The sequence below is a fragment of the Puma concolor genome, chromosome B3 (assembly GCF_028749965.1).
Source record: "Puma concolor isolate L17-30 chromosome B3, mPumCon1.1.hap2, whole genome shotgun sequence".
Taxonomy (NCBI): Eukaryota; Metazoa; Chordata; class Mammalia; order Carnivora; family Felidae; genus Puma; species Puma concolor.
The window spans coordinates 29,339,705-29,362,985 of NC_141672.1; the positions used below are offsets into that span (position 1 = coordinate 29,339,705).

The 23,281-nt window shown below is 41.3% G+C and overlaps 2 protein-coding genes across 13 annotated transcripts in view; one reads left to right on the plus strand and one right to left on the minus strand.

Annotated features, from left to right (window-relative positions):
• Positions 1 to 3,961, plus strand: part of ENTPD5 (ectonucleoside triphosphate diphosphohydrolase 5 (inactive)) — a 48,632-nt gene extending 44,671 nt beyond the window's left edge. For all 12 annotated transcript variants that reach the window (XM_086709297.1, XM_086709305.1, XM_086709304.1 and 9 more), the window contains one exon: positions 370 to 3,961. In XM_086709297.1, coding sequence (XP_086565423.1) covers positions 370 to 456 — 87 coding nt within the window. In that variant the 3' untranslated portion in view covers positions 457 to 3,961. The remainder of the gene's footprint in view (positions 1 to 369) is intronic.
• Positions 3,962 to 7,974: 4,013 nt separating this feature from the next.
• Positions 7,975 to 23,211, minus strand: COQ6 (coenzyme Q6, monooxygenase). Its single transcript, XM_025919532.2, has 12 exons — positions 22,990 to 23,211; positions 17,617 to 17,751; positions 15,974 to 16,032; positions 15,559 to 15,682; positions 12,710 to 12,840; positions 11,905 to 12,012; positions 11,754 to 11,816; positions 11,463 to 11,570; positions 9,057 to 9,259; positions 8,863 to 8,978; positions 8,533 to 8,699; positions 7,975 to 8,102 (listed from the first exon to the last, which is right to left on the minus strand). The coding sequence occupies exons 1-12, from the start codon at positions 23,153 to 23,155 to the stop codon at positions 8,073 to 8,075; spliced, it is 1,410 nt and encodes a 469-aa protein (XP_025775317.1). The 5' UTR covers positions 23,156 to 23,211; the 3' UTR covers positions 7,975 to 8,072.
• Positions 23,212 to 23,281: the final 70 nt, after the last annotated feature.

The following is a 23,281-nucleotide window of genomic DNA, read 5'->3' on the forward strand; positions in this document are numbered from 1 at the left end:
GAATTGTGAAGTTTAATATGTTCTTTCCTACCCCTAAATTGATTCCTGCCTCCTGTTGTATTTTGTTTCGGGATTAGGGAAAAGAATTCAGAAGCCTGTTTGTCTAAAAGGTCCTGTCTAGAAGGCCTGGGTAAGACCACTTCCAAGCCAGAAGATTCAGAGATCAGATTGGCAGGTGTAGGGGCAATAAGCCATAGCAAGAGGGAAACCGTTATAGAGAGTGGTAGTGGGAAGCCTCCAAAGACTGGCTACTCCAAATTTTACCTTGATTTGGCCATGTGTGATCTTTGTAGATATTCTCTGCCTGTGTCATGCTTGCCAGAGTTGAAAATGAAATAAAAATGTGAACTTTTGTTTTCTACTCAACAGCTCTCAAAGAAAGTGAACAACATAGAGACAGGCTGGGCCTTGGGGGCCACCTTTCACCTGCTGCAGTCTCTGGGGATCTCCCACTGAGGCCAGGCCCTTCTTCTGAGGATTGCATTTGCCAACAACCTTTTTAAAGGTAGAAGGAGAGAGGACTCAGTCATGTTCTGAGCTAGTCTGAGGATAGCCTGGACTGAAGCCCAGCAGCTCAATTCATCAGGAGGAAGGAGCTTTTGGAGACAGGTCTTGCCCTTGAGTCTGGAGATTTGGGTCTAATTAATTCTGTATATCTAATGTGAACTCTTGACCTTACCGCTCTGCTTGCACAGCTGGCACCAGAGTCTAAATCTTTGAGATTCTTTGTGTGTCACAGCCAAAAGGAAAAACTTTGAAATTAACCTTGGAGAGCCCAGGGACAGGTCCCTGGGAACCAAAGAAAAATCTCATTTCAGCCCTTTGAGTGCCTCATTCCTTTGAACATGTTAATTTTCCTCTTAACACGCTACACTAAGCCCACTGATTGCAATCCCATGACCTATCAACACTAGTAATTTTTCCTCCTCCCTACACATTGCCACGTCCCACCCTCTTTCCACTCACCTCCCCTAAAAACAAAAACAAAAACCTGGTTTATGCTTTTCATGTGTAACTCCAAGGGAGAGAAAAGGTAACATACCTGAAATTGTGTGATCCTGCTTTGTGCCAGTTCTTGGCAAGATAGAGAGCAACTCCTCACTGTGCAGACCCCAGCCTAAAAAAGGAGTCTATTTGATCTCTAGGGACAAGGTTTGGGAGAGTGTGGCTCCCTTGAATAGACCTTCTCTTAATCAGGCAATCCTGGGATTAATTAACATATCCAACTTTATAGGAATGTATGTGTATTCAGTGCCAGTTCCTCCTCCCAGGAAAATGTGTTTATAGTTAATTTCTCATCCTAAATGAGTTTTCTTTGTATTTCTAAGAAATTCATCTATTCTGGCTTTGGTCTGTGCTCAGATGCCTTTGGCTGTGCTGTGCAAGGGTCTCTAGATTTGGGTCACAGCTCCTTGCAGTTTGCCCTTTTATTCTCTCCGTTTGTAGTCATATCTCTTTCTGCTCTGACCCTGATAATTTTAGCTAACTTCCTCTAAATTATTTTTTAGTTCCAGGGTGTCTGGTACCTTTCTTGATGGTACCTAATATTTGATTAGGTTGGCCATTTTGGCCCACATCAGTACGGTGGATTCTCTTTTTGTTTGAGTGTTGAGAGCTCTTGATTTTGTGAATTATTTCCCCTAAAATTAATTATCTTTTTTTGTGTGTGTGTAGTGGTGGTGGGGCGGGGGGTTGTTTTTTGTTTTTTTTTTTTTACAGGATCATCATCTGCTTCTTATCTACCCACTCAAGTGCTCTTAGACTTCAAAGATCTTTGTATAGTCTGGCTCCTTTACCTTAGCTCTTTGCCTCCAGCTTCTTTCTAACAAAGTTTGCATGTCCCCAAACTTGTAGTCTTCACAGTAGACTCTTTCAGCTCTTTCAAACAAGTGTTAAATATACCTGCCCCTCACACTAGTTCCTGGGGAAACTTACTTCTTAGTCATTCCATTGAGTCAATAAATATTTAACATCTGATATGTGCAAGTAGGCAAATTTCTATATCCTCATCCCCCAAATTTTGTTTTTTAATTCAATGTGGAATTTCTTCAGATACTTCTTTTATTATACTGAGGTCACTTTTATACCTACTGTCTTCCTCAAAAGATGCTACATAATTAAATAGAATCTTTAGAAAGTTGAAAACTACCAAAGATAAAACCCAGTCTTCTGCCCATTGCAGAATTCCCTGAACATTTCCAGTTGGTTATCATTCATCTTCTGTTTAGGCATGTGTTTGGATAGCTTATTCCATTTTTGGACTTTGCTGATGTTAAAAGAAAATCTCTTTTATATTGAGCTGAAATTACCTATCTTCTCAGTGGTCTTAGTTCTGCTCTGATCTCTCCTTCTACAGCCTTTCAATCTTCGGAGAAAACTTCCAAGTCCTTTATGGTATCTTCTTTAACATACCATATGGCTTCTTTTCAAAAAAACAAAAAAACAAAAAACCAAAAAACAGGGTGCTGGAACCAGTCATCATACACTAAATGTTGTTCCATATAATTAGGGAGAGAGACTGTTTCCTCTAGTAGAAACCAAGTTTTCCCAAGAGGTAAGCTGTGTTCACTAGACTCATCCAGCTTGATGGGTCTGGAGAGGTAAGGTTCCATGGTCTTTAGCACCACAGCTTGTCTGTGAGGCTTATAAATAGGAGCCAAGTATTGTTCACCCAACTCCTTTGGTCATCCCAGATACCTTCAGAAATCTGTAGGTAGAAATCAGTAGAAGCAGTAGTATTCCAGAAGTGTATCTACATATATTCTGATTCTCTTGATGAGAACATCTGGACAATTAATTTATCCAGTTTAGGAGCAACTTGGAATAAGAATTCTTATTTCTTAGAAAAAAATTTTCTATAATGTCCTTTCTGCCCCTTAGTGTACCTTTTGGGCCTCTTATTGAGGGGTCATATAGAGTCTAAATGTTGCTGGTTAAGTTTCCTTTCTCTAAACGTGTAAGATTTCAAACACTAAGGACATGGCCTGGCACATAATGAATGTTGTGTTGTTACATCATCATCATATGAAGAACATCTTCTGTGGGTCGTGGAGGTTTGCAAGATGTGCCTTAAAATTCTTCCTGTCCTGCCTGATTTGGTTGGTGTATTTTTGGAGTCCACGTTCTCCTTACCTGAGCTACCTTTCCATTTTTTGTGAAAGATGATCTTTTTTCCCTATGGTGACCTTTCTGGACTCTGCTAGTACTCACACAGCTTTTCACAGTAACTGCCCTATTCCATTCTGGCCATATTTTTCCTGAGATTACAGGAAGTTTCATGACTGTCACTTTCTTTAGTATCTTTACAAATTTTCTGCATTCGCCTGTAAAGCTCCCCCTGTGGTAACAAGTTTCTCATCCCTTCAAAAATTATTCCCAAGAATAGCTTAGTTTGGTTCAAAAGCAGACGGTTTCTTCTCATCTTCAAATCGGACTTTTGGGCAAGATATTTTTTACAGTGTACAAATACAATGGATGCACAAATCTATAAAAGGATTCTCTGGGACCATGAAGTGAGCTTTTCAAAAACCCAGAGCAAGACACCCTTTCTCCCACAGGTCACCCACTAGTCTACAACCAAACATGTATGTGATTCTGCTGCTAATCGACTTTCCCCTTTGACCTGGTTCCTGAAGTCTTCAAACCTGTGCAATTATTTATTGTTTTATTACTGAACAGACAATGGTGTCCCAGAGAGGAACCATAAATAAAATTGAATTCTGGTGCTGTGATAAGGAAGTAATTAACATTAAGAAGATTTTTTTTTTTTTTTTCAGGAAGTCCAGTGTGCACCTTTAACCAAGGTTAAAGCAATTTATGTTTAATTTGCATTGTTAGGGATTCTGAAACAGCAGTTGTAACAAAAATGCATGAATTGGGTATTTTTAATTTTTATCTTCATCAGAAAGCAATTGTGTAAATTTATGACCAGCATTAAAAAGAATTACATAAATCTTTATTATGTAAGTTTCTGGTGTGTAGCTTTATAATTCATCTGTGTATACTACCAAGTGATCACCACCACAGACCTAGTCACCGTACCGTCGACCACCTCCTCCTCTGGTAACCACTGGTCTATTCTCTATAAGGTTTTTATTTTGTTTGCCCTTTTGTTTTTTGAGATCCACATACGAGTGAAACTGACTTTTCTCCAGTATACGTGTTCTTGGCTCCTTTGTGGTAAAATAATTGCCCCGATATGTGTGGGTTTATTTCTGGGCTCTCAGTTCTGTTCCATTTGATCTCTGTGTCTGTTTTTGTACCCATACCATGCTGTTTTGATTATTACAGCTTTGTAGTTTGAAATAGTTTGAAATCAGGGAGCTTGATACCTCCAAATTTGTTCTTTCTCAAGATTGCTTTGGCTATTCGGGATCTTTTGTAGTTCCATACAAATTTTAGAATTATTTGTTCTAATTCTGTGAAGTATGCCATTGGAATTTTAAGAGCTATTGCATTGAATCTGTAGATGCCTTTGAGTTGTATGGGCATTTTAGTATTAATTCTCCTAATCCATAAGCACAGAACAGCTTCCCTTTGTGTCTTCAGTTTCTTCCATCAGAGTGTTATAGTCATAAGTGTCTAGGTCTTTCACCTCTTTGATTAAATTTATTCATAGGTATTCTTCTTGATGCAGTTGTAAATTGCAAATGGAATTGTTTTTTTAACTTCTTCTGATGCTTTATTCTTAGTGTGTAGAAACACCACAGATTTCTGTGCATTGATTTTACATCCTGCAACCTTACTGAATTTTTTTAGTTCTAGCAGTTTTCTGATGGGGTCTTTAGGGTTTTCTATGTATAGTATCATGTCATCTGCAAATAGTTTTACTTCTTCCTTTCTGATTTGGCTGCCTTTTCTCTTGACTAATTGGTGTGGCTAGGACTTCCAGTACTGTATTGAAAAAAAGAGGTAAGAATGGGCATTCTTGTCTTGTTCTTGTTCTTAGATGAAAAGCTTTCAACTTTGCACTGTTGAGTATGATGTTAGCTATATGATTGTCATATATGGCCTTTATTGTGTTAAGTTACGTTCCCTACTGTACCTACTTCATTAAGAATTTTGTTTTTCATTGTTTGTTTATTTTTGAGAGAGAGAGCATGCGAGTGGGAGGGGAGCAGAGAGAGGGAGACACAGAATCCAAAGCAGGCTTTGAGCTGTCAGCACAGAGCCTGATGCAGGGCTCGAACCCACGAGCCGTGAGATCGTGACCTGAGCTAAAGTCAGATGCTTAACCAACTGAGCCATCCAGGTGCCCCTTTGTTGAGAATTTTTAACATAAATGGGTATTGAATTTGTCACATGGTTTTTCTGCATCTATTGAGATGATCAGATGACTTTATTTTTCTTTCTGTTAACATATCTCATTGATTGATTTCTGTATGTTGAACTATCCTTGCATCCCTGGAATAAATTCCACCTGATTGTGGTGTATGATCCTTTTTAATGTATCATTAGATTTGCTAGTATTTTGTTTAGAACTTTTGCATCTATGTTCATCAAGGATATTGGCCTATCCTTTTGTGTTGTCTTGGTTTTGGTTTCTGGAGTAATGTCTGGCCTTGTAAAATGTGTTTGGAAGCTATTCCTCCTCTTTTGGAAGAGTTTGAGAAAGGTAGTAAATCTTCCTTCAAAGTTTGGTAGAACTTGTCAGTGAAACTGATTCTAGACTTTGCTTATTGGGAGGTTTTTTATTTACTGTTTCAAGCTCCTTATTAGTCATTGGTCTATTCATATTTTGTTTCTTCGATTCTGTTTTGGAAGATTGTATGTTTCCAGGAATTAATTTTTTTCCAGGTTGTACAGCTTGTTGGCATGTGATTTTTTACAGGAGTCTCTTAGTTAGGATCCTTTGTATTTCTGTGTATCAGTTGTAACTATTCTTTGATCTCTGATTGAGTCCTCTCGTTTTTTCTTGCTTAGTCTGCTTAGGGTTTGTGGATTTTATCTTTTCAAAGAACCCTACTCTTGAGGTGCCTGGGTGGCCCAGTCCATTAAGCATCTGACTCTTGATCTCAGGGTCATGAGTTCAAGCCCATGTCAGGCTGTGCACTGGGCATGAAGCCCACTTAAAACAAACAAACAAACAAAAAAAAAAAACACCAACTTAGTTTCATTGATTTTTTTTTTTTTAATATCTTTGTCTCTCTTTCTACTCTGATCTACCTTCTACTAATTTGGGGCCTTGTTCTTTTTCTAGAAAGTTCCTTTAGGTATAAATTATTGTCAGTCTGAGATTTTGTTTCTTTGGGTAGACCTGTATTGCTGTGAACTTCCCTCTTAGAACTGCTTTTGCTACATTGCATATCTTTTGGTATGTCATATTTCTGTTTTGTCTATAGGTATTTCTCCTTTGATTGGATTACTCATTGGTGGTTCAATAACACATTTAAACTTTTTGTGGTTTTTCCCGTTTTCTTGTAATTTATAGTTTCATATCATTGCGGTCAGAAAAGATGCTTGATAGGATTTGTTTTCTTTAATTTATTGAGACTTGGTTTTTTGGCCTAACGTGATTTATTCTGCAGAATGTTCTATGTACACTTAAGAATGTGTATTCTGCTTTAAGAATGTTTTTTAATGTTTATTTTTGACAGCAAGAGGGGAAGGGGCAGAAAAGGAGATGAAGAATCTGAAGCAGGCTCCAGGCTCTGAGCTGTCAGCAGAGTCCAACACAGGGCTCAACCTCACAAACCGTGAGATCATGACCTGAGCCCAAGTCAGATGCTTAATCAACTGAGCCACCCAGCCACCTTTGTATTCTGCTTTTAGATGGAATATTCTGAATATATTAAGTCTCTGTGGTCTAATGTGTTAAGCCCAGTGTTTCTGTATTGATTTTTTTGGTCTGGATGACCAATCCATTGATGACAGGATAGTAAAGTCTCCTACTGGAGCACCTGGGTGGCTCAGTCAGTTAAGCATCTGACTCTTGATTTCAGCTCAGGTCACAATCTCACGGTTTGTGAGTTCAATCCCCAGGTCAGGCTCTGTGCTGGCAGTGTGGAACCTGCTTGAATTCTGTCTCCCGCTCTCTGCCCCTCCCTATTGCTTTCACGCTTGCTGTCTCTCAAAATAGTTTAAGAAAAAAAAATCTACAATTGCTTTCAGTATCTTCCTTTAGGTACATTAGTATTTGCTTTACGTATTTTGGTGTTCTACATTGTGTGCACGTGTATTTATAAATGTTCTCTTTTCTTGCTAGATTGACCTTTCTATCCTATGTAATGCCCTTGTCTTTTATTACAGCCTTTGTTTTCAAGTCGATTTTGTCTGATAGGAGTATATAGCTTATCTGGTTTTCATTTCCATGGAATATCTTTTTCTGTCCCTTCCAATTCCAGCCTGCGTTGTGTCCTACTGAAGTGTCTCTTGTAAGCAGTATATAGATGTGTGGTTTTTTTAATCCACCCACTCTGTCATTTGGCTAATTTAGTCCATTTTCATTGTTTCTTGTAGGCAGTATGTAGATGTGTGGTTTTTTAATCCACGTACTCTGTCATTTGGCTTAGTCCATTTTCATTTAAAGTAATTATAGGTAAATACACACCTTACTGCCATTTTGTTCATTATTTTCTGGCTGTTTCTGTAGTTTTGGGTTCTTCTTTCTTCCCTGGTGGTTTGATGGCTTTCTGGTGTTCTGTTTAAATTCCTTTCTCATTTTCTTTTGTGTATTTACTGTGTTTTTCCCTTGTGGTTACCATGACGTTCACATAAAATATGCTATGTAAATTAGTAGTCTGTTTCAAGTTGACAGCAACTTAAGAGTTCTAAAATTAACAAGCGAAATGGATGAGACAGCCCCTTAGCAATTTTTCTTAGTAATAAAAAGTCTTTTCAACCAAATCATAATAGTCTTCCTTTGAGGTTTTTTCTTGGCTTGATTGATATGCCCTTCTCACACTGAATTTATCTGTCATTCATTATTTGGGCTCCACAGGCCCATTAAGCAGAGGAGAAAAAGAGACTAGAGAATTCTAATGTAAAGTAAATTTATTAAATCTTGAAACTATGTGATGGTCTTAGGAAAAGATGTTCATTTTTCATCACCATAATCTCCAGAAGAGGAGCACTCATTTGCTTGCAAAGGCCATAATCTGTTCCTGGAGAAAAATGAAACAGACACTGTAAAGCATGGGGGCAAGTGAAGAAAATAGTTTAAAATATTTCTTAAAAATTTTTATATATAAATCTCCAAAGTGATTAAAGCAAAACATTGGCAGAAGTCCCAGATAGATCCTCCTCCCAAGAGTCCCTCCAAAGTGTCTTTTAAGAGAAGTTTCTCAGGAAAGCAGCTGGCCAAGCAGCAAAAGGAGTTTAAAACATCTTTAAAACTTTAAAAGTTCCTATTCACAATTTTTCCTCATATGAAGTTTACTGCTTACATGTGGGCTCTAGCACCAAGCCCAGCAAGGACTTTTTTGCTCATAACCAATGGGGAAGGTATTCAGAAAAAAATTCAAAGAAATTCAGAATAATTGGCAAAGTCCTCCTCAGTGAGCAGGACTCGTGGAGAGCCATGAGTGACCTTACCTTGAGTGGAGATACTGCATTTGTAGCCTGCAAGCCCCACGTCCTGAGCAGCACAAGTGGAGTGGCACTGGTGGAGTAGAGCCTTTTTAGGAGGTCAGTAGCAGCCAGAAGAGCAGTGTTGTGACGCTGTCGATCCGTCTCATAACCTGTGAGATGGCTCATAGAGCCTGGAGGAAAGGTATAAATCCTTAAAGCAATAGTGAAGTTCTTTGCCAGCAAACCAGACACACTGAAGTCTACCATATCCGGCTGCTGAGGGACATTTTGGGGTCCTGACCTTTCCTAACCACATGATCTCTGGATACTTCTCTGAGGTACCTGAACCCTTACCTAAGTCCTTCCCATTGAAGGCTGCAGCACTGAGGTGATGGACCAAGCTGGAGATATCCCCAAAGCCCATGTTGACACCTTGTCCTGCAAGTGGATGGACTCTGTGGGCTGCATCCCTAAAAAGAAAGCAGAGTTCAGATGCGGCCTCTGCAGCAGAGTGCGAAGACAGCAGCCCTGCTGTGTTGTCGTCTTACCCAATGAGCGCCAGCCGAGGCCGGACGTATTCAGCAGCATGTCCCAACCCAAGTGGAAATGACATTCGGCTTCTGGCGTCCACTCTGGCTACACTTGGGGGCAGCTGGCGAGCTGAGACCTTAGTGGGCTTCAGAAAGGCAACAGCATATTGCAGCATGGTGCCAGCCGAGTCGATGAAGTCGGTGTGGTTAGCATCACTCCACTGAGTAGTATCAGCCGTAAACAAACCGTGAAAATTCACCAGTGATCAACAGGGAATTAAATCAGCAAGGAAATACATTTTATAACTACAGCCAAGAGTTAATAGTACCTCACATGCCAAACTGATCTAGACCGCAGGTGACAAGCCCCCTTAAACAAATACAGAACACAACTTCCCCCAGGTTTTAGGCTCAAGCCAAACTGCTCGTGAGCTGCTCCCGTCTACCTCTGAACTTCACCTTTCACTTCACCTTAACCCTTAAAACCACACACTAGCCACAGCGTAGCTCATTCTACAACATCCTCTTGCTTCTGGCATTCCCCACTTTGCTAGAATGTCCTCCTAGTTCACCAGGGTAACCCTCATAGCATCCGGAAGCTGTCACCACTTTTTGTGAACCTCCCTGCAAACCCTCTTCTGTGCTCCAACACCCTATAAATACTTGTACCACTGTTCCCAAACTGTCACTTAAGTATCTTTCTCCCTCACTTGTCTGTGAGCTTCCCGAAAGCGGGGACTGTGTCTCATTTGTCCATTTCCAGACTCTTCTACATAGAAGGCACATGTAATTGTTGCCAAATGAATGCACTGAAAACGTCTGTGCCAGGAATACATGCTAAATGACCAGAGGAGGGGTAGAGTTCACCATTTACTTCGGAAGGCACTTTAGCCTAAAAGACTCTGCCCCTTTTACTCCTGTTGCTGCTCCAGAGCAGTGAAGCCTAAGTTCTTCACTGTAAAACTACTGTGAAGTCACTAGTGAAGTAGTAGAGAGTTTGGTAGTTAAAACCACAGGCTCAAGGACCAGCCTGATTTCTGAACCAGCTTTACCGCTAGCTCTGTGACCTCGTTAGGCAAGTAACCTAGCTGTAAATGAGCATGATAATAGTACCTACCTCAGTGGTTCACTGCATTAAATACATGCAGGTAATACTCTTCACCTGCACATGGCACACAGTAAGCACTCCATAAATGTTGCTGATTATTACTATTAGTGAATTTTAGATAAATGTGGTATTGAGGCTCCAAAATTACTAGTGCCAGTATTTTTTAAATTTTTTAATGTTTATTTTTGAGAGAGACAGAGGATGAGTGGGGGAGGGGTAAAGAGACGGGGAAGACAGAATCTGAAGCAGGCTCCAGGCTCCGAGCTGTCAGCACAGAGCCCGATGCGGGGCTTGAACCCACGAACCTTGAGCCAAAGTCAGACGCTTAATCGACTGAGCCACCAAGTTACCCCACTGGTGTCAGTACTATTAAAGGCTTTATGTATCTGCTCCAGAATAATCATTACCATTTGTTGAGCACTTACAACGTACTAGGTATGTTCTATGCATTTTACATAAATTCTCTCATTTTTTAAGTCTTTAGACTTTTGGGGTGCCTGGGTGGCTCAGTCGAGCATCTGGCTATTTTTTTTGGCTCAGGTCACGATCTTATGGTTTGTAGGATCGAGCCCTGCATCGGGCTTCAATCTCTCTCACACACACACACTCTCAAAAATAAACTAAAACAGTCTTTAGACTTTTTATTATTATTAAACTCTGAGAGGCTGGTGATACTGTTTCCCTTTTCTAGGAGATTAACAGAACCATAACAGTATTGAATCCATGTCTGTCTACAAAACTTTTAAGTTTATATTTATTTTGAAAGAGAGCATGTGTGAGAGAGAGCACACATGTGAGTGGGGGAGGGGCAGAGAGAGAGAGAGAGAAAGAATCCCAAGCAGGCTCCACACTGTCAGCACAGAGCCCCATGTGGGGCTCAAACCCATGGAACTGTGAGATCTTAACCTGAGCTGAAATTAAGAGTCAAGACCCTTAACTGACTGAGCCACCCAGGTGCCTCTACAAAACTTAGCTCCCTGCTGAAATGTGCTCAGCTCCTCTCCAGAACACTTCTAATGAATCAGGCTTCCAAAGTTCATAGCTATTCAAAACTAGCCAAATATTACAGCTTCAAAAAAAAGGCCAATGCTAACTACTGCCCAGGCAGCTGTTTCAGTCAGCACAACAGCCCACAACCACAAAAAACCACAGAAGTTATTAATTTCCATTGTTTTTCATTTCCCCGAATGCCCTCCTCTTCACATAACCCACTTACAAAGGGGCAGCTGGTTGGTTATTCCTTTTTCCTTCATCAAAACACCTTTCTGTATCTACCACCCTGCAACACGTCATCAGCTGGACAAATTCATACTCACAAAGGCAGAGTTAATGGCATCCACAAACTTTTCTTCATCCATGCTCACCAGTTCTGCTGCATGTTCATGGGATGTGGACCAAACCAAGGAACTCAAGGTGTCTGAGAGCTGTGTCAAAAGAACACCAATGCTAAGGGCTAAAACTTCTGTTCTTGGGAGCTCTCAAGCATAAAGGAAGTAAAGTTAGCTTGGGCATATTCCCTAGAAAGCAGAAAAAGGTTGAGAGAAAGTGAAGCCCTAAAAGAGGAAGGCTGGGCATGTTTAAGCAGAGTACCCAGAAGGACTTCTTACCGGGAGCAGAGCAATGGGCCCAGAGGGAAGAAATCTCTGCCAAGCTACATTGTTTTCTGTGGCCTACAATTGAAAGAAGAGTTCTCACGAGAGGTACTCAGTACCCATTAAACACGAGCAGGGTCCCCAGATGGTGAGCTCAGGACTTTACCTCCGATAAATGCAAAGTAGCTACAACAGCAGACTGATCATAGTTCCAGCTGACGTTCTGAATCCCAGCAGCCTGCCGCACTCCTGAGTTGTGACCGTCTGCACCAATCTGCATGGAAACAAGAGCCTGTTAAGTCTTATAACTTCTTAATACATGAAACTGTTCCAGAGGTTTGTTTCTGTCTCAAGTTTTCTCTAGGTCCACCTGTTCTCAAAGCCCATCTGTAGCAGACAACTTGTGACCATGCTTGCCTCACTCACAGCCCCTGGAGGGGTAGCCTTACCTAGGTGACCCCAGTCTCAGCTAATGGACCAAAGCTGGACGTGTCCTCCATGAGGTACTAGCCAGAGGTTAGCTTGGCCAAAGTCTCTTGATGTTTGAACTAGAAATCAATAAGGCAGGCACTGGAGCTGAACACTCCTGTTGTAAGGTTAGGAATGGATGTCAAGTAAAAGAGGAAGCTGGCAAGCAGAAAAAAAGGGGGGGGGGGGAATACAATGAGATGGATTGACTACAGGACTCCTGTGAGGGAAAAAAGAACCTCAATTTCCGGTTTTTGTCCCTCACAGGGACAGGTTTGTTTTATTTCCAGACCTAAGATAGTCTAGGAGACTGCTTCCTATACAGGATTTACAATGACACCATATTAACTTGAGTTGGCCTAGGTGGGTACTGGTCCTTATAACCAAAAGCTCTGCCAAAAATTTACTTCAACTATAGCTTAGATCTAAAAACTAAAGGCCCTAGAGTTTAGAATAAGCTATGGATATGCAAGACCCCTGGCAAAATAAGAATTTTCAACTACCAACAATTTAGTCTGGAGGGTGCTGCCATCACCTAGGGTAATATGAACCCAAGGGCTGGAGTCTGTCATGGGAAATGGATAAGGCCAGGTATAGCCGACTGCTTTGCTCCTGTAGAGAACCGTCACACGGTCTAGGAGGTCAGAAGAGAGAAAACAAAACATTAGAAAGGCAGTCCACACGGCTGAGAAAAAAGCCCTAACTAGATCTAAAGCAAGCTCTCAAGACAGCTGTCTCTTATCATTTACCCCTAAGCAAGAAAAGATCTAACAAATAACTCCTATAATTAATGCTATGGTCTGAGAGCTGATAAATGACAAAAGTCACAGGGATGAATCAGTGTCAAAAAAAATCAACTCTGAGTTACCAGCCTGCACCAGGGATTCTTTCTTCTCATCTCCACACTCACTGCTCTTGTAGTTTCCCTCTGTGCCTAAGCGAATCCACATGTGCTTTCAGAATAAACAGGGTGGGAATCCCATGGGCCCAGGTAAGTTCTAGATTTCATAAGATTTTTCTTGCCATTGGAAATCGTTTTACTTTTCTGATCATAAAAATGATACACCTACTGGAAGTCTGAACAACAAAGACTTAAAAAGGAGGGAAAAATCACCCTTAATCTCATCATTCAGAGGCAACTACAGTTAAAGCTTTGCCATCTAGCTTTCCAGATGATTTCCTATGCATATAGACACAGTGCACATGTAGGATATGACACATACTTTTTCCACCAATATATTACGGAACATGTTTCTAAGTGACTAAATATTAGGTCTAAGTTATCTTTAAAAGCTGCACATAAGTGGGATGCCTGGCTGGCTCAGTCGGTAAAGCATGAAATTACTTAAAATTTTGGGGGTGCCTGGGTGGCTCAGACAGTTAAACGTCTGACTCCTGATTTTGGCTTGGGTCATGATCTTGTGGTTCATGGGTTCAGGCCCTGCACTGGGCTTCACCCTGCTGACAGTATGGAGCCTGCTTGGGATTCTCTCTCCTCCTCTCTCTGCCCCTCCCCTGCTCACTCTGGTACTCTCTCAAAATAAATTAAAAAAGGGCACTTGGGTGGCTCAGTCGGTTAAGTGTCCAACTCTTGGTTTTGGCTCAGGTCATGATCTCATGATTTTGTGAGTTGGAGCTCTGCATCAGGCTCTGCACTGACAGCACAGAGCCTGCTTGGAATTCTTTCTATCCCCCCACCTCTCTCTCTGCCCCTCCCCATCTCGTGCTCACTCTCTCTCTCTCAAAATAAATAAACATAAAAAAAAATTAAATAAACTTAAAAAAAATCTTTAAAAAAGTTGCACATAAGTTGATTACATGGATAAGTTATTATCCCATATCAGAAAGCTAGAACTCGGAGATATTTGCAAATTATGTATCTAATAAGGAATTCATATTCAGAATATATAAAAAACTCTTGTAACTCAAAAAGAAAGACAATCCAGTTTTTTTTTTTTTTAATGTTTATTTATATTTATAGAGAGAGTGCACAAGCAGGGGAGGGGCAGAGAGAGGAGGGAGAGAATCCCAAGCAGGCTCCTGACTATCAGCGTAGAGCCTAACAGTGGGGCTCGATCTCACAAACCATGAGACCATGACCTGAGCCGAAATCAAGAGTCAGATGTTCAACCGACTGAGCCACCCAGGCACCCTGACAATCCAGTTTTTATATGGGCAAAAGATTTTGAATAGTCATTTCTCCAAATGGCCAATAAGCAGAGGAAAAGATGGGAAATACAATCAAAACTACAATGAGATACCATTTCAGTCACTAAGATGGCTATAATAAAAAAAAAATAAAATAAAAAGTGAAAAGTAAGTGTTGGTAAGGATGTGGAGATATTGGAACCCTTATATATCATTGGTGGGAAAGGGAAATGGTATAGCCTCTTTGAAAAAGTTTAGTAGTTTCTGAAAATGTTAAACACAGAATTATTATATGACCCAGCAAGTCTACTCCTAAGTATCTACCCAGAAACCTATGTCCACGCAAAAACTTGTACACAGGTGTTCATAGCATTATTCACAATTGCCAAAAAGTGGAAACAATCCAAATGTCCATTAACTCATGAATGAATAAATGAAATGTGGTATATCCACATGATGGAATACTACTTGGCAATAAAAAAGAATGGAACTGCAACATGAATGAATCTCAAAGATATGTTCAGTGAGAGAAGTAGACACAGAAGCATACATATGTCTTGTATGATTCTATCTATATGAAATGTCCAGAACAGACAAATCCCAAGAGACAGAAAAGTAGATCAATGGTGCCAGGGGCTGGGGTTGGGAATGGGAAATGGATGTAAATGGACATAAGGTTTCTTTTTGAGGTGACAGAAATGTTCTAAAATGATATTGTGATGGTGGCATAACTCTATAATTACACTAAAAATCACTGAATTGTACACTTAAAATGGGTGAATTCTATGGTATGTAAATTATACCGGAGTAAAACTGTTTAAAAAAAAAAAAAGAAAGAAAGAAAAGAACAACCCAGGGCACCTGGGTGGCTCAGGTCATGATCCTGCGGTTCATGAGTTCAAGCCCCGTGTCGGGCTCAGTGCCTGCTTCAGATTCTGTGTGTCTCTTTCTCTGCCCCTCACCTGCTCACACACTCCCTCTCTCTCTCTCCCTCCAAAGTAAATAAACATTAAAAAAAATTAAAAAATTAAAAAAAAAAAAAAAAAAGAAAAGGGAAGAACCCTAAAATACCCATCAGAGGATTTCTTTATGGTGGATGTTCAGTCTCTGTAAAAGGCGTCCTTTTTTCCAGTAAGTCCTCTGATAATTCTAAAGTAGTTCACCTTCCAGAGTAAAAGGAAGATGTAAGAAGTGGGTGCCTCACCCGACACGGCCTCCAGCTGCTTGGTGAGAGCGCACATTATGACATCATTCTCCACTATATAGCCCATGTCGTCCAGATTATCCTTATCGAACATTATCAGGGCCTCTGAGCAGGCATCCCACACCTGGAAAACACAAAGGGAAACTTGTATTATAACCCAAGGAAAAGAAAGCATTACTCCAGTCAGAAACTACTGCTTTCCCAAGTGACAGAACCAGAAAAATCACAATGTCAGTCCCTCTGGCAGGAGACAGAAGGTAAGAAGAAAATTCTCTCGAGAATGCTTCCCCCGACTCCTTAGACTGAGTGAGAACTTTGATTCTTCCCACTTTCACAGGAAATACGGAGAATATGGACTTCAATATCTTAACCCAAGACAACCAAGAGATCTTGCCAAAAGTGATAAAGAAGGCACCTGCATTCGCCGAAAGGCTCTGTATCTCATGTTGCAGATGTGGTCCCAGGCACCAAAACCTACAAAAGAAAGGATCTATATATAGGCCAGAGCAACCTTATGGGACCACACCCTTCCTAGTCTCCACTTGTCTTTCTAACCTTTGAAGTAAGAGGTTGTTTTCAGTGTTCTCCAATGACAAACTGGAAAATACTTGCCATTTCTTCCTGTTTGATGCTAGGAGTTAAGCTACTCTGCTCCCCAGTTCAGATTATATAGCATGAAAAAAGGCACAGCTTTCATAATCAAAAAGTCAAATCACATTAAAGTTAGGGGAAAGGGGGGTGCCTGGGTGGCTCAGTCGGTTAAGCATTCAACTTCAGCTCAGGTCATGATCTCATGGTTCGGGAGTTCGATCCCCACATTGGGCTCTGCATTGGTGGTGTGGAGCCTGCTTGGAATTCTCTCTCTCTACCCCACTCTCCTCTCTGCCCCTTTCTCACTTACACTCTCTCAAAATAAATAAGTAAACTTAAAAAAAAAATGGGGGGGGGATAAAAAAGGAAACCAAACCCACATTGTTTTTCACCATCCTACAGAAGTTAAACTCTCTGAATAAAGACTATTTTGGGAGGGCAACTGGCTCACTCAGGGCGTGTGACTCTTGATCATGGGGTTATGAGTTCGAGCCCCACAATGAGCGTAGAGATTCCTTAAAAGTAATATCTTAAAAAAAAAAGACTTTTTCTTTATTGAGCACCTACTTATGTGCCCAACACAATTCTAGGTACTGAGCATAAAGTGTGAAACCAAACAGAAAAAGTTCCTGCCCTTCTGCAGCTAACACTCTGGCTGGAGACACAGACGGTAAAAAAATACATAATATATTGTCAGGTAGTACTAAGTGTTATGAAGAAAAATAAAGCAGTGTAAGAGGCTAAAGAATGATGGAAGAGTCTAATTTTTGACAGGGTGGTTCTAGATAGGATAGCCTGAGGGAGTAACATTTGGCAGAAACCTAAAGATAGTTTTTTTTTTTTTATTTATTTTTGGGACAGAGAGAGACAGAGCATGAACGGGGGAGGGGCAGAGAGAGAGGGAGACACAGAATCGGAAACAGGCTCCAGGCTCTCAGCCATTAGCCCAGAGCCTGACGCGGGGCTCGAACTCACGGACCGCGAGATCGTGACCTGGCTGAAGTCGGACGCTTAACCGACTGAGCCACCCAGGCGCCCCCTAAAGATAGTTTTCTAATGTGTTCCATGTGCACACATCCATCTACACTCCAAAAGCATCTAGCATGCAAACTCCTAGCTCCCCAGAGGGCTGACTCTGGGAATGAAGAGGGTGCTCCTACCAGAAGTGAATGGTCATAATTAGTTCATATAGTTTCAATTCCATCAATTCATAATGACCCAACATCACAAAGGAAGCCTACATGATGGACCCACAAGTCCCAAGGAGGTCTTTCTCAGACTAGGTACACTTTTAACAGTGTCAGGGGTCCTCATCTTCAACGATGAACTAGATAACCTACACCATCCCCCCCCCACCGCCCCCACAATGAGCTCCCTCCTCACCAGATGCTCTGGAGACACTGCCCTACCAGGCACACTGGAAAGCCAAGAGAGACGAGAGACCGGTTCTATGAAACATCTACTCACTACTGAGAAGGGTTGCAGAGCCAGGGGAAATGGAGCTGACTCTGTTGCTGTAAGTTTCTGGCAATTTCTCCCATACTTTTTTTGGACCTGCTTCTAGCAACAGGATTTTCTTGTCACAAAAATGAGTATCATGTCCTAAAAAAAAAAAAAAAAAAAAAAAAAATCAACATTTTACATCATATCAGAATTTCTTCCTTTTCTTGTTTCCAAGAGAAACAACAGATTAACTAATTCATTCGCTCTTAGGATACATATTTCTCACAGGGCACACAAAAAGGAAACACCACGCAGAATCCTAAGCAAGAACACATACCACTATTTAAGCCATCTGAACTACCCTGCCCATGACTTTAAGGTTTCTCTAGACAGTCCAACACCTGCCATTTGCACAGAAACAAATAATGGCAAAATTCATAATGAGCCAGAATTCCTTAGAGAGGAAGAAGTAACAGAGAAAGGCTGAAGTACTTAGACACCAGATACTCCTAATCTTGAAACTATTTCAGTCACTAAAAATATACAAATCCTGCTCAACAGAAAAATGGAATATTCAACAAGCAAAATTTATTGTGGCGTCAAGATTAAATCAAGAATAAAGAATTAGGGGGCGCCTGGGTGGCGCAGTCGGTTAAGCGTCCGACTTCAGCCAGGCCACGATCTCGCGGTCCGTGAGTTTGAGCCCCGCGTCGGGCTCTGGGCTGATGGCTCAGAGCCTGGAGCCTGTTTCCGATTCTGTGTCTCCCTCTCTCTCTGCCCCTCCCCCGTTCATGCTCTGTCTCTCTCTGTCCCAAAAATAAATAAACGTTGAAAAAAAAATTTTTTTTTAAAAAAATAAATAAATAAATAAAATAAAAAAAAGAATAAAGAATTAGTTTGTAAAAGAAAAGGAGCCCAAAAAATACATCAACTGGGCCTCCAACTCTGGTCCTCAAACATCTATATAGGGAAGTAAAAAGGGATTTTGTTACTGGGCAACTGCAGCACAGATACAGTCCCGCCACAATATCCCAGAAAAAGACATGGAAACAGGAAGCAGGGAGTTGCTGCAGCCCAAAAAGGAAAGGAAAAAAAAATGTGTTAGGATTACCAGAGAAGAAACACTGGAGATTTTACTCAGTAATGATAAAAACCCCACATTCTCTGGAATCTAAATTAGAAGAGTGGCATTATTGGAACATTCAACTGAGGAGTGTGAAAATCAAGGTCGCTCCTTGCCAGTGGAACAGGCAGTGAGCAGCATGGAGAGACTGCCACGTTCACCTGCCCCCCACCTTGCTGCGCTGCTGTTTTGCACTGGAGGTTGAGGGCAGCCACACTCCTCCGAGGACTGCCTTCTGGTCCATCATACCTCTATGCCTTCTAGTAGCTGCTCCACCCCAATGTTCACCTGGCCAACTCTTCCCTCTGGATCCGGCTCCCTCAAGCCTCACCTCCTCACCTGCTCCCCCAGCATAGGTCAGCTGCTTGTCCCTCTAGGGAGCTTTCATTTTATTCTTCCTTCTATTATTTACAAATCTTTCTCTTTAGCTAGATTCTAAATTCCTTGGGGGCAAGGAACCACTTCTTAGGGCTAATATTCCCAAGCAGCAAATGCTGTATCTTCTCAATCCACAAAATATACAATGCACATTTTTGTTAAATAAGACACAAGGAAACTAACAGAAAAAGTATATTTCCAAACACATTATAAAATAGGTTCAGTATTTTATCTTTTAGCTATTTAAACTAACATTTTTGAAAACTTATTTGGAAAAAAAAACACTAGAGAATACAATTTACAAATAACAACAAGAGAGGAAAATACAGATATTTCAAGACTGAAACAAAAACTAATATGAGTCTGAAGAAGAATCCAGGAAAAACTGACTTAAGGGGGAAAATGAAGAGCCTACTGAAAATTTTTCACTTTTATTTTATTTTATTTATTCATTTATTTTTTAATTTTTCACTTTTAAAGCAGCTGCCCAAAATTAAGTGGATTCTGAGGGGCACCTGGGTGGCTCAGTTGGTTAAGTGACCAACTCTTGGTTTTGGCTCAGGTCGTAATCTCATGGGATCGTTGAGTTTGAGCCTCACATCGGGCTCCACACTGCTTGGGATTCTCTCCCTCTCCCTCTGCCCCTCCCCTGCTTGTGCTCATGTTCTCTCTCTCTCTCTCAAAATAAATACACTTAAAACGATTAAATTAAGTAGATGTTGAAATAAAAAGGTTGATCGCCACATAAACTACTGACAGTATTCTCTGGAATACAAGTTGTGATAATCAAGGGGAAATATTAGCATGCTTGAGACTTTTCTCAATTTGGTAGGTTACTTGACTCAACAGGAGAAAACAATCCCACACACACCTGCCTGTAAAAGGCTGAGCGCCTGCCAGCGTCCCAACTGCTTACAGGAAAAAAGCAGCAGCTTGCTCACTGAATAAACTGCATGAGAGATTTTCCAAACCTTCCAGAGCTCCAGCTTTCACCTTTTAGCACTTACTTTTTTCTCTGAGCTTTTTAAGGAAATTAGTCGGTGTGTGAAATTTTTCTTTTGTAAACCTGTGTTTGGTAGTTTTGACTTAACTTAGAGCAGTGATTCTCACAACCTGCTGTATTTGGGCCCTTGACCTTTCTTTTGTAGACATATACAGAGAATTCTGTACTGTGAATGTTTAAAGTCAGTCCTGACTTTATGAATTTATACTTCTGTGGAAGAGACAGGAAAATAAATAATTACAATACAGAATTCTGTTTAAGGTTGATAAAAGAAAGCCCTGCTGCTCTCCCTCCTTGAGGTGTTGGGAGAGATGGTAAGACAAAGAACAAAATAGGAAGGGAAAAAGTTAAATACAAATATTAACACTAAGGTGTTAGTAAGACTAGAAATTTTTTCAGGTACATATCATACAGAATTCTATGAAAACTTAAAAGCTAAAGTCACCAATCGCTTCTCGGTGATTTTTTGGCTAAGATCAAGTGTAAAAGCTAAAGTCACTACAAGATTAAGCTCTTCCCAGTGCTTCTCACTCTCAAAAGTGTGGTCTCCAGGCCTCCACCTCTGCGGGTATTTGTTAAAAATAAAGGTTCCTGGGCTCCGCCTGGAGAAACTCAATCAGTCATTGGAAGTGAAACTTGGAATCCTCATTTTTAAAATATGCCTCACAGGGGCACCTGGGTTGGTCAGTCGACTAAATGTCCAACTTCAGCTCAGCCATGATCTCGCAGTTCATGAGTTCAAGCCCTGTGTCAGGCTCTCTGCTGTCAGAGCAGAACCGGCTTCGGACCTTCTGTCCCCCTCCTCTCTGCCTCTGCCCCCCCCCCCCCCCCGCCTCTCTCTCAAAAATAATAAAAATATGCCCCACAAGCCGGTAACAATGAGTATATTCAATGACTATATTCAAGCTAAAAATCAAAAATGGAAGTTTTACTTTATATCCTTTACACCGTATGCCCTATATCCTTTGTATTTCAAAACTCAAAGTCCCTTTTTGTGCCTTAGTTATTCAAAACCTCTAAACAAAACACAACAAAAACCCAGGTGATTCTTAAGTGCACTCAAGCTTGAGAACAACTACTTTAGCCCAATTACCAATAGGTACAACCAAAATGACGGTTAGAAAGCAAAGGTATATATACCTGCCAGAAAGTTTTGTGTCTCAAAAAGGCTCTGTATCTCCTAATTACTGACTTTTGAGTGCAAGTTACTTAACCTTTCTGAGTTTTACCTTCCTTATCTGCACAACCTACAATCAAGATGCAACGTGGGATCAACTACACGTCAATGAAAAAAGACTATGAGGGGGGCACCTGGGTGGCTCAGTTGGTTCAGCGTCTTTGGCTCAGATCATGATCTCAGTCTGGGAGTTCAAGCCCTGCATCGGGGCTCACTGCTCTCAGCACAGAGCCCATTTTGGATCCTCTGTCCCGCTCTCTCTGCCCTTCCCCTGCTCACACGTCTCTTAAAAAAATAAATAAATAAATAGTTAATTAAAAAAAAAAAAAGATTATGAGGGGTGCCTGCATGGCTCAGTCAGTTAAGCAGCCGGCTTTGTCTCAGCTCATGATCTCATCCTTCAGGCTCATACTGACAGTATGGAGCCTGGATGGAATTCTCTCTCTCCCTCTCTCTCTTAAAAATAAATAAACTTAAAAAATAAATATACATACATAGAAATAAAATGGGGAAAGGTTCTGAATAGGCATTTCTCCAAAGAAGATATACAAACGGCCAATAAGCATATGAAAGGATACTTCAACATCCTCACTCACTAGGGAAATGCAAGTCAAACCAGGAAATACCACTTCACACCCACTAGGAAGACTACAGTATCTTGGTAGTATCAAGTGCCGTCCAGGATGTGCACCTTGAAATACCATTGGGCAGCTCTTCAAAACAGTTAGCATGTGATCCAGCAATTCCACTCCTAGAAATAGAACCAAGTAGCCAAAAATATGTTTACACACAAGCTTGTACACAAAATAGCATTATCTGTAATAGTCCAGAAGTGGAAACAACCCAAATGCCCATCAACAAACAAACCAAAGGTAATAAATACATTCACACAATGGAATATTATTCAACCATAAAAAGGAAGTACTAATGGGGCACCTGGGGGGCTCAGTCAAGTGACTCTTGACTTTAGTCATGATCTCCCAGTATGTGGGACAGAGCCCCCATTGGGCTCTGCAATGACAGCACGGAGCCTGCTTAGGATTCTCTCTCTCCCTCTCGCTCTCTGCCCTTGCCCTGCTCGAGAGCTGGCTCTCTCAAAATAAATAAACTAAAAAAAAAAAAAAAAAAAAAAGTACTGGTACAGATACAACCTGGATAAACCTTTAAAACATTAAGCAAAATCGATGTATATAAAAATGTCAGGAAAAAACAAATCTAGAGAGACCAATATGTTCAGGAGTGGTTGCCTAGGGTTGAGGAGGTTTGGGGGGAAGTGGGCAGCGACTAAGTGCTTCCTGTTTCTTTTGCAGGGTGGAGGGTAATAAAAATGTTCTAAAATTTACTGCGGGGATGGATGCACAATCTGTTAACATACTAAAAACCATTAAATCGCATTCTTTAAATGGGTTAATTTTATAATATGCAATTATATCTCAAGCTATTTTTTAAAAGAAACAAAATGCCTAGCCCCATACAAGGCCTGATACTTTCCGACTGTGCCCATTCCTAAATTACAAAGGGCGGGATTTAGAATGACCCCTAAGGATCCTCCTCCCACTTCTGACCCTTCGGAATCCTGAAGGACCTGACGCTTGCCCTGGGGCTCCTCTGGATAGGGGAAAGACCACAAAACTCGCGTCGCGCAGGGCTCCCACGGTCCTCACAGTTCCTCCACGGTCCCGCTCCTCCCCACTACCTGCCTGGAGATGCGCTTACCCAAGGCACAAGCCATGGCGGCGCCCACCAGGCCTCCGCCCGACACCACCACATCGTACACGGTGTCTGCCTTGGCGCCCGACCACCGCCGGCAGGAAAGCAGCGGACCTCTCCCGGCAGCTGCAGGTGCAGCCCTCCACCGGCTCAGAGCCAGGCGAGCCGCCATGACGCTGACCCGCAATGTACTTGGCTCCCCGCTAGGCCCTCCTTTTGGTGCACTTCCGGAGCAGAGCCCTCCAATCACTAGCTGCTTCAGTTGCGGCTTTAGAACCGGATATAGAATGCGCAAAGA

Coding starts and splice junctions, on each gene's coding strand:
- COQ6 (XM_025919532.2), bottom strand. CDS start 23,155: ATGGCGGCTCGCCTGGCTCTGAGCCGGTGGAGGGCTGCACCTGCAGCT. Junction 16,033..17,616: donor CTCTGCAACCCTTCTCAGTA/GTGAGTAGATGT, acceptor TTTCTTTTGTAG/GTTTTGGTGCCTGGGACCAC. Junction 11,571..11,753: donor GGCCCATTGCTCTGCTCCCG/GTAAGAAGTCCT, acceptor CTTTTGACACAG/CTCTCAGACACCTTGAGTTC.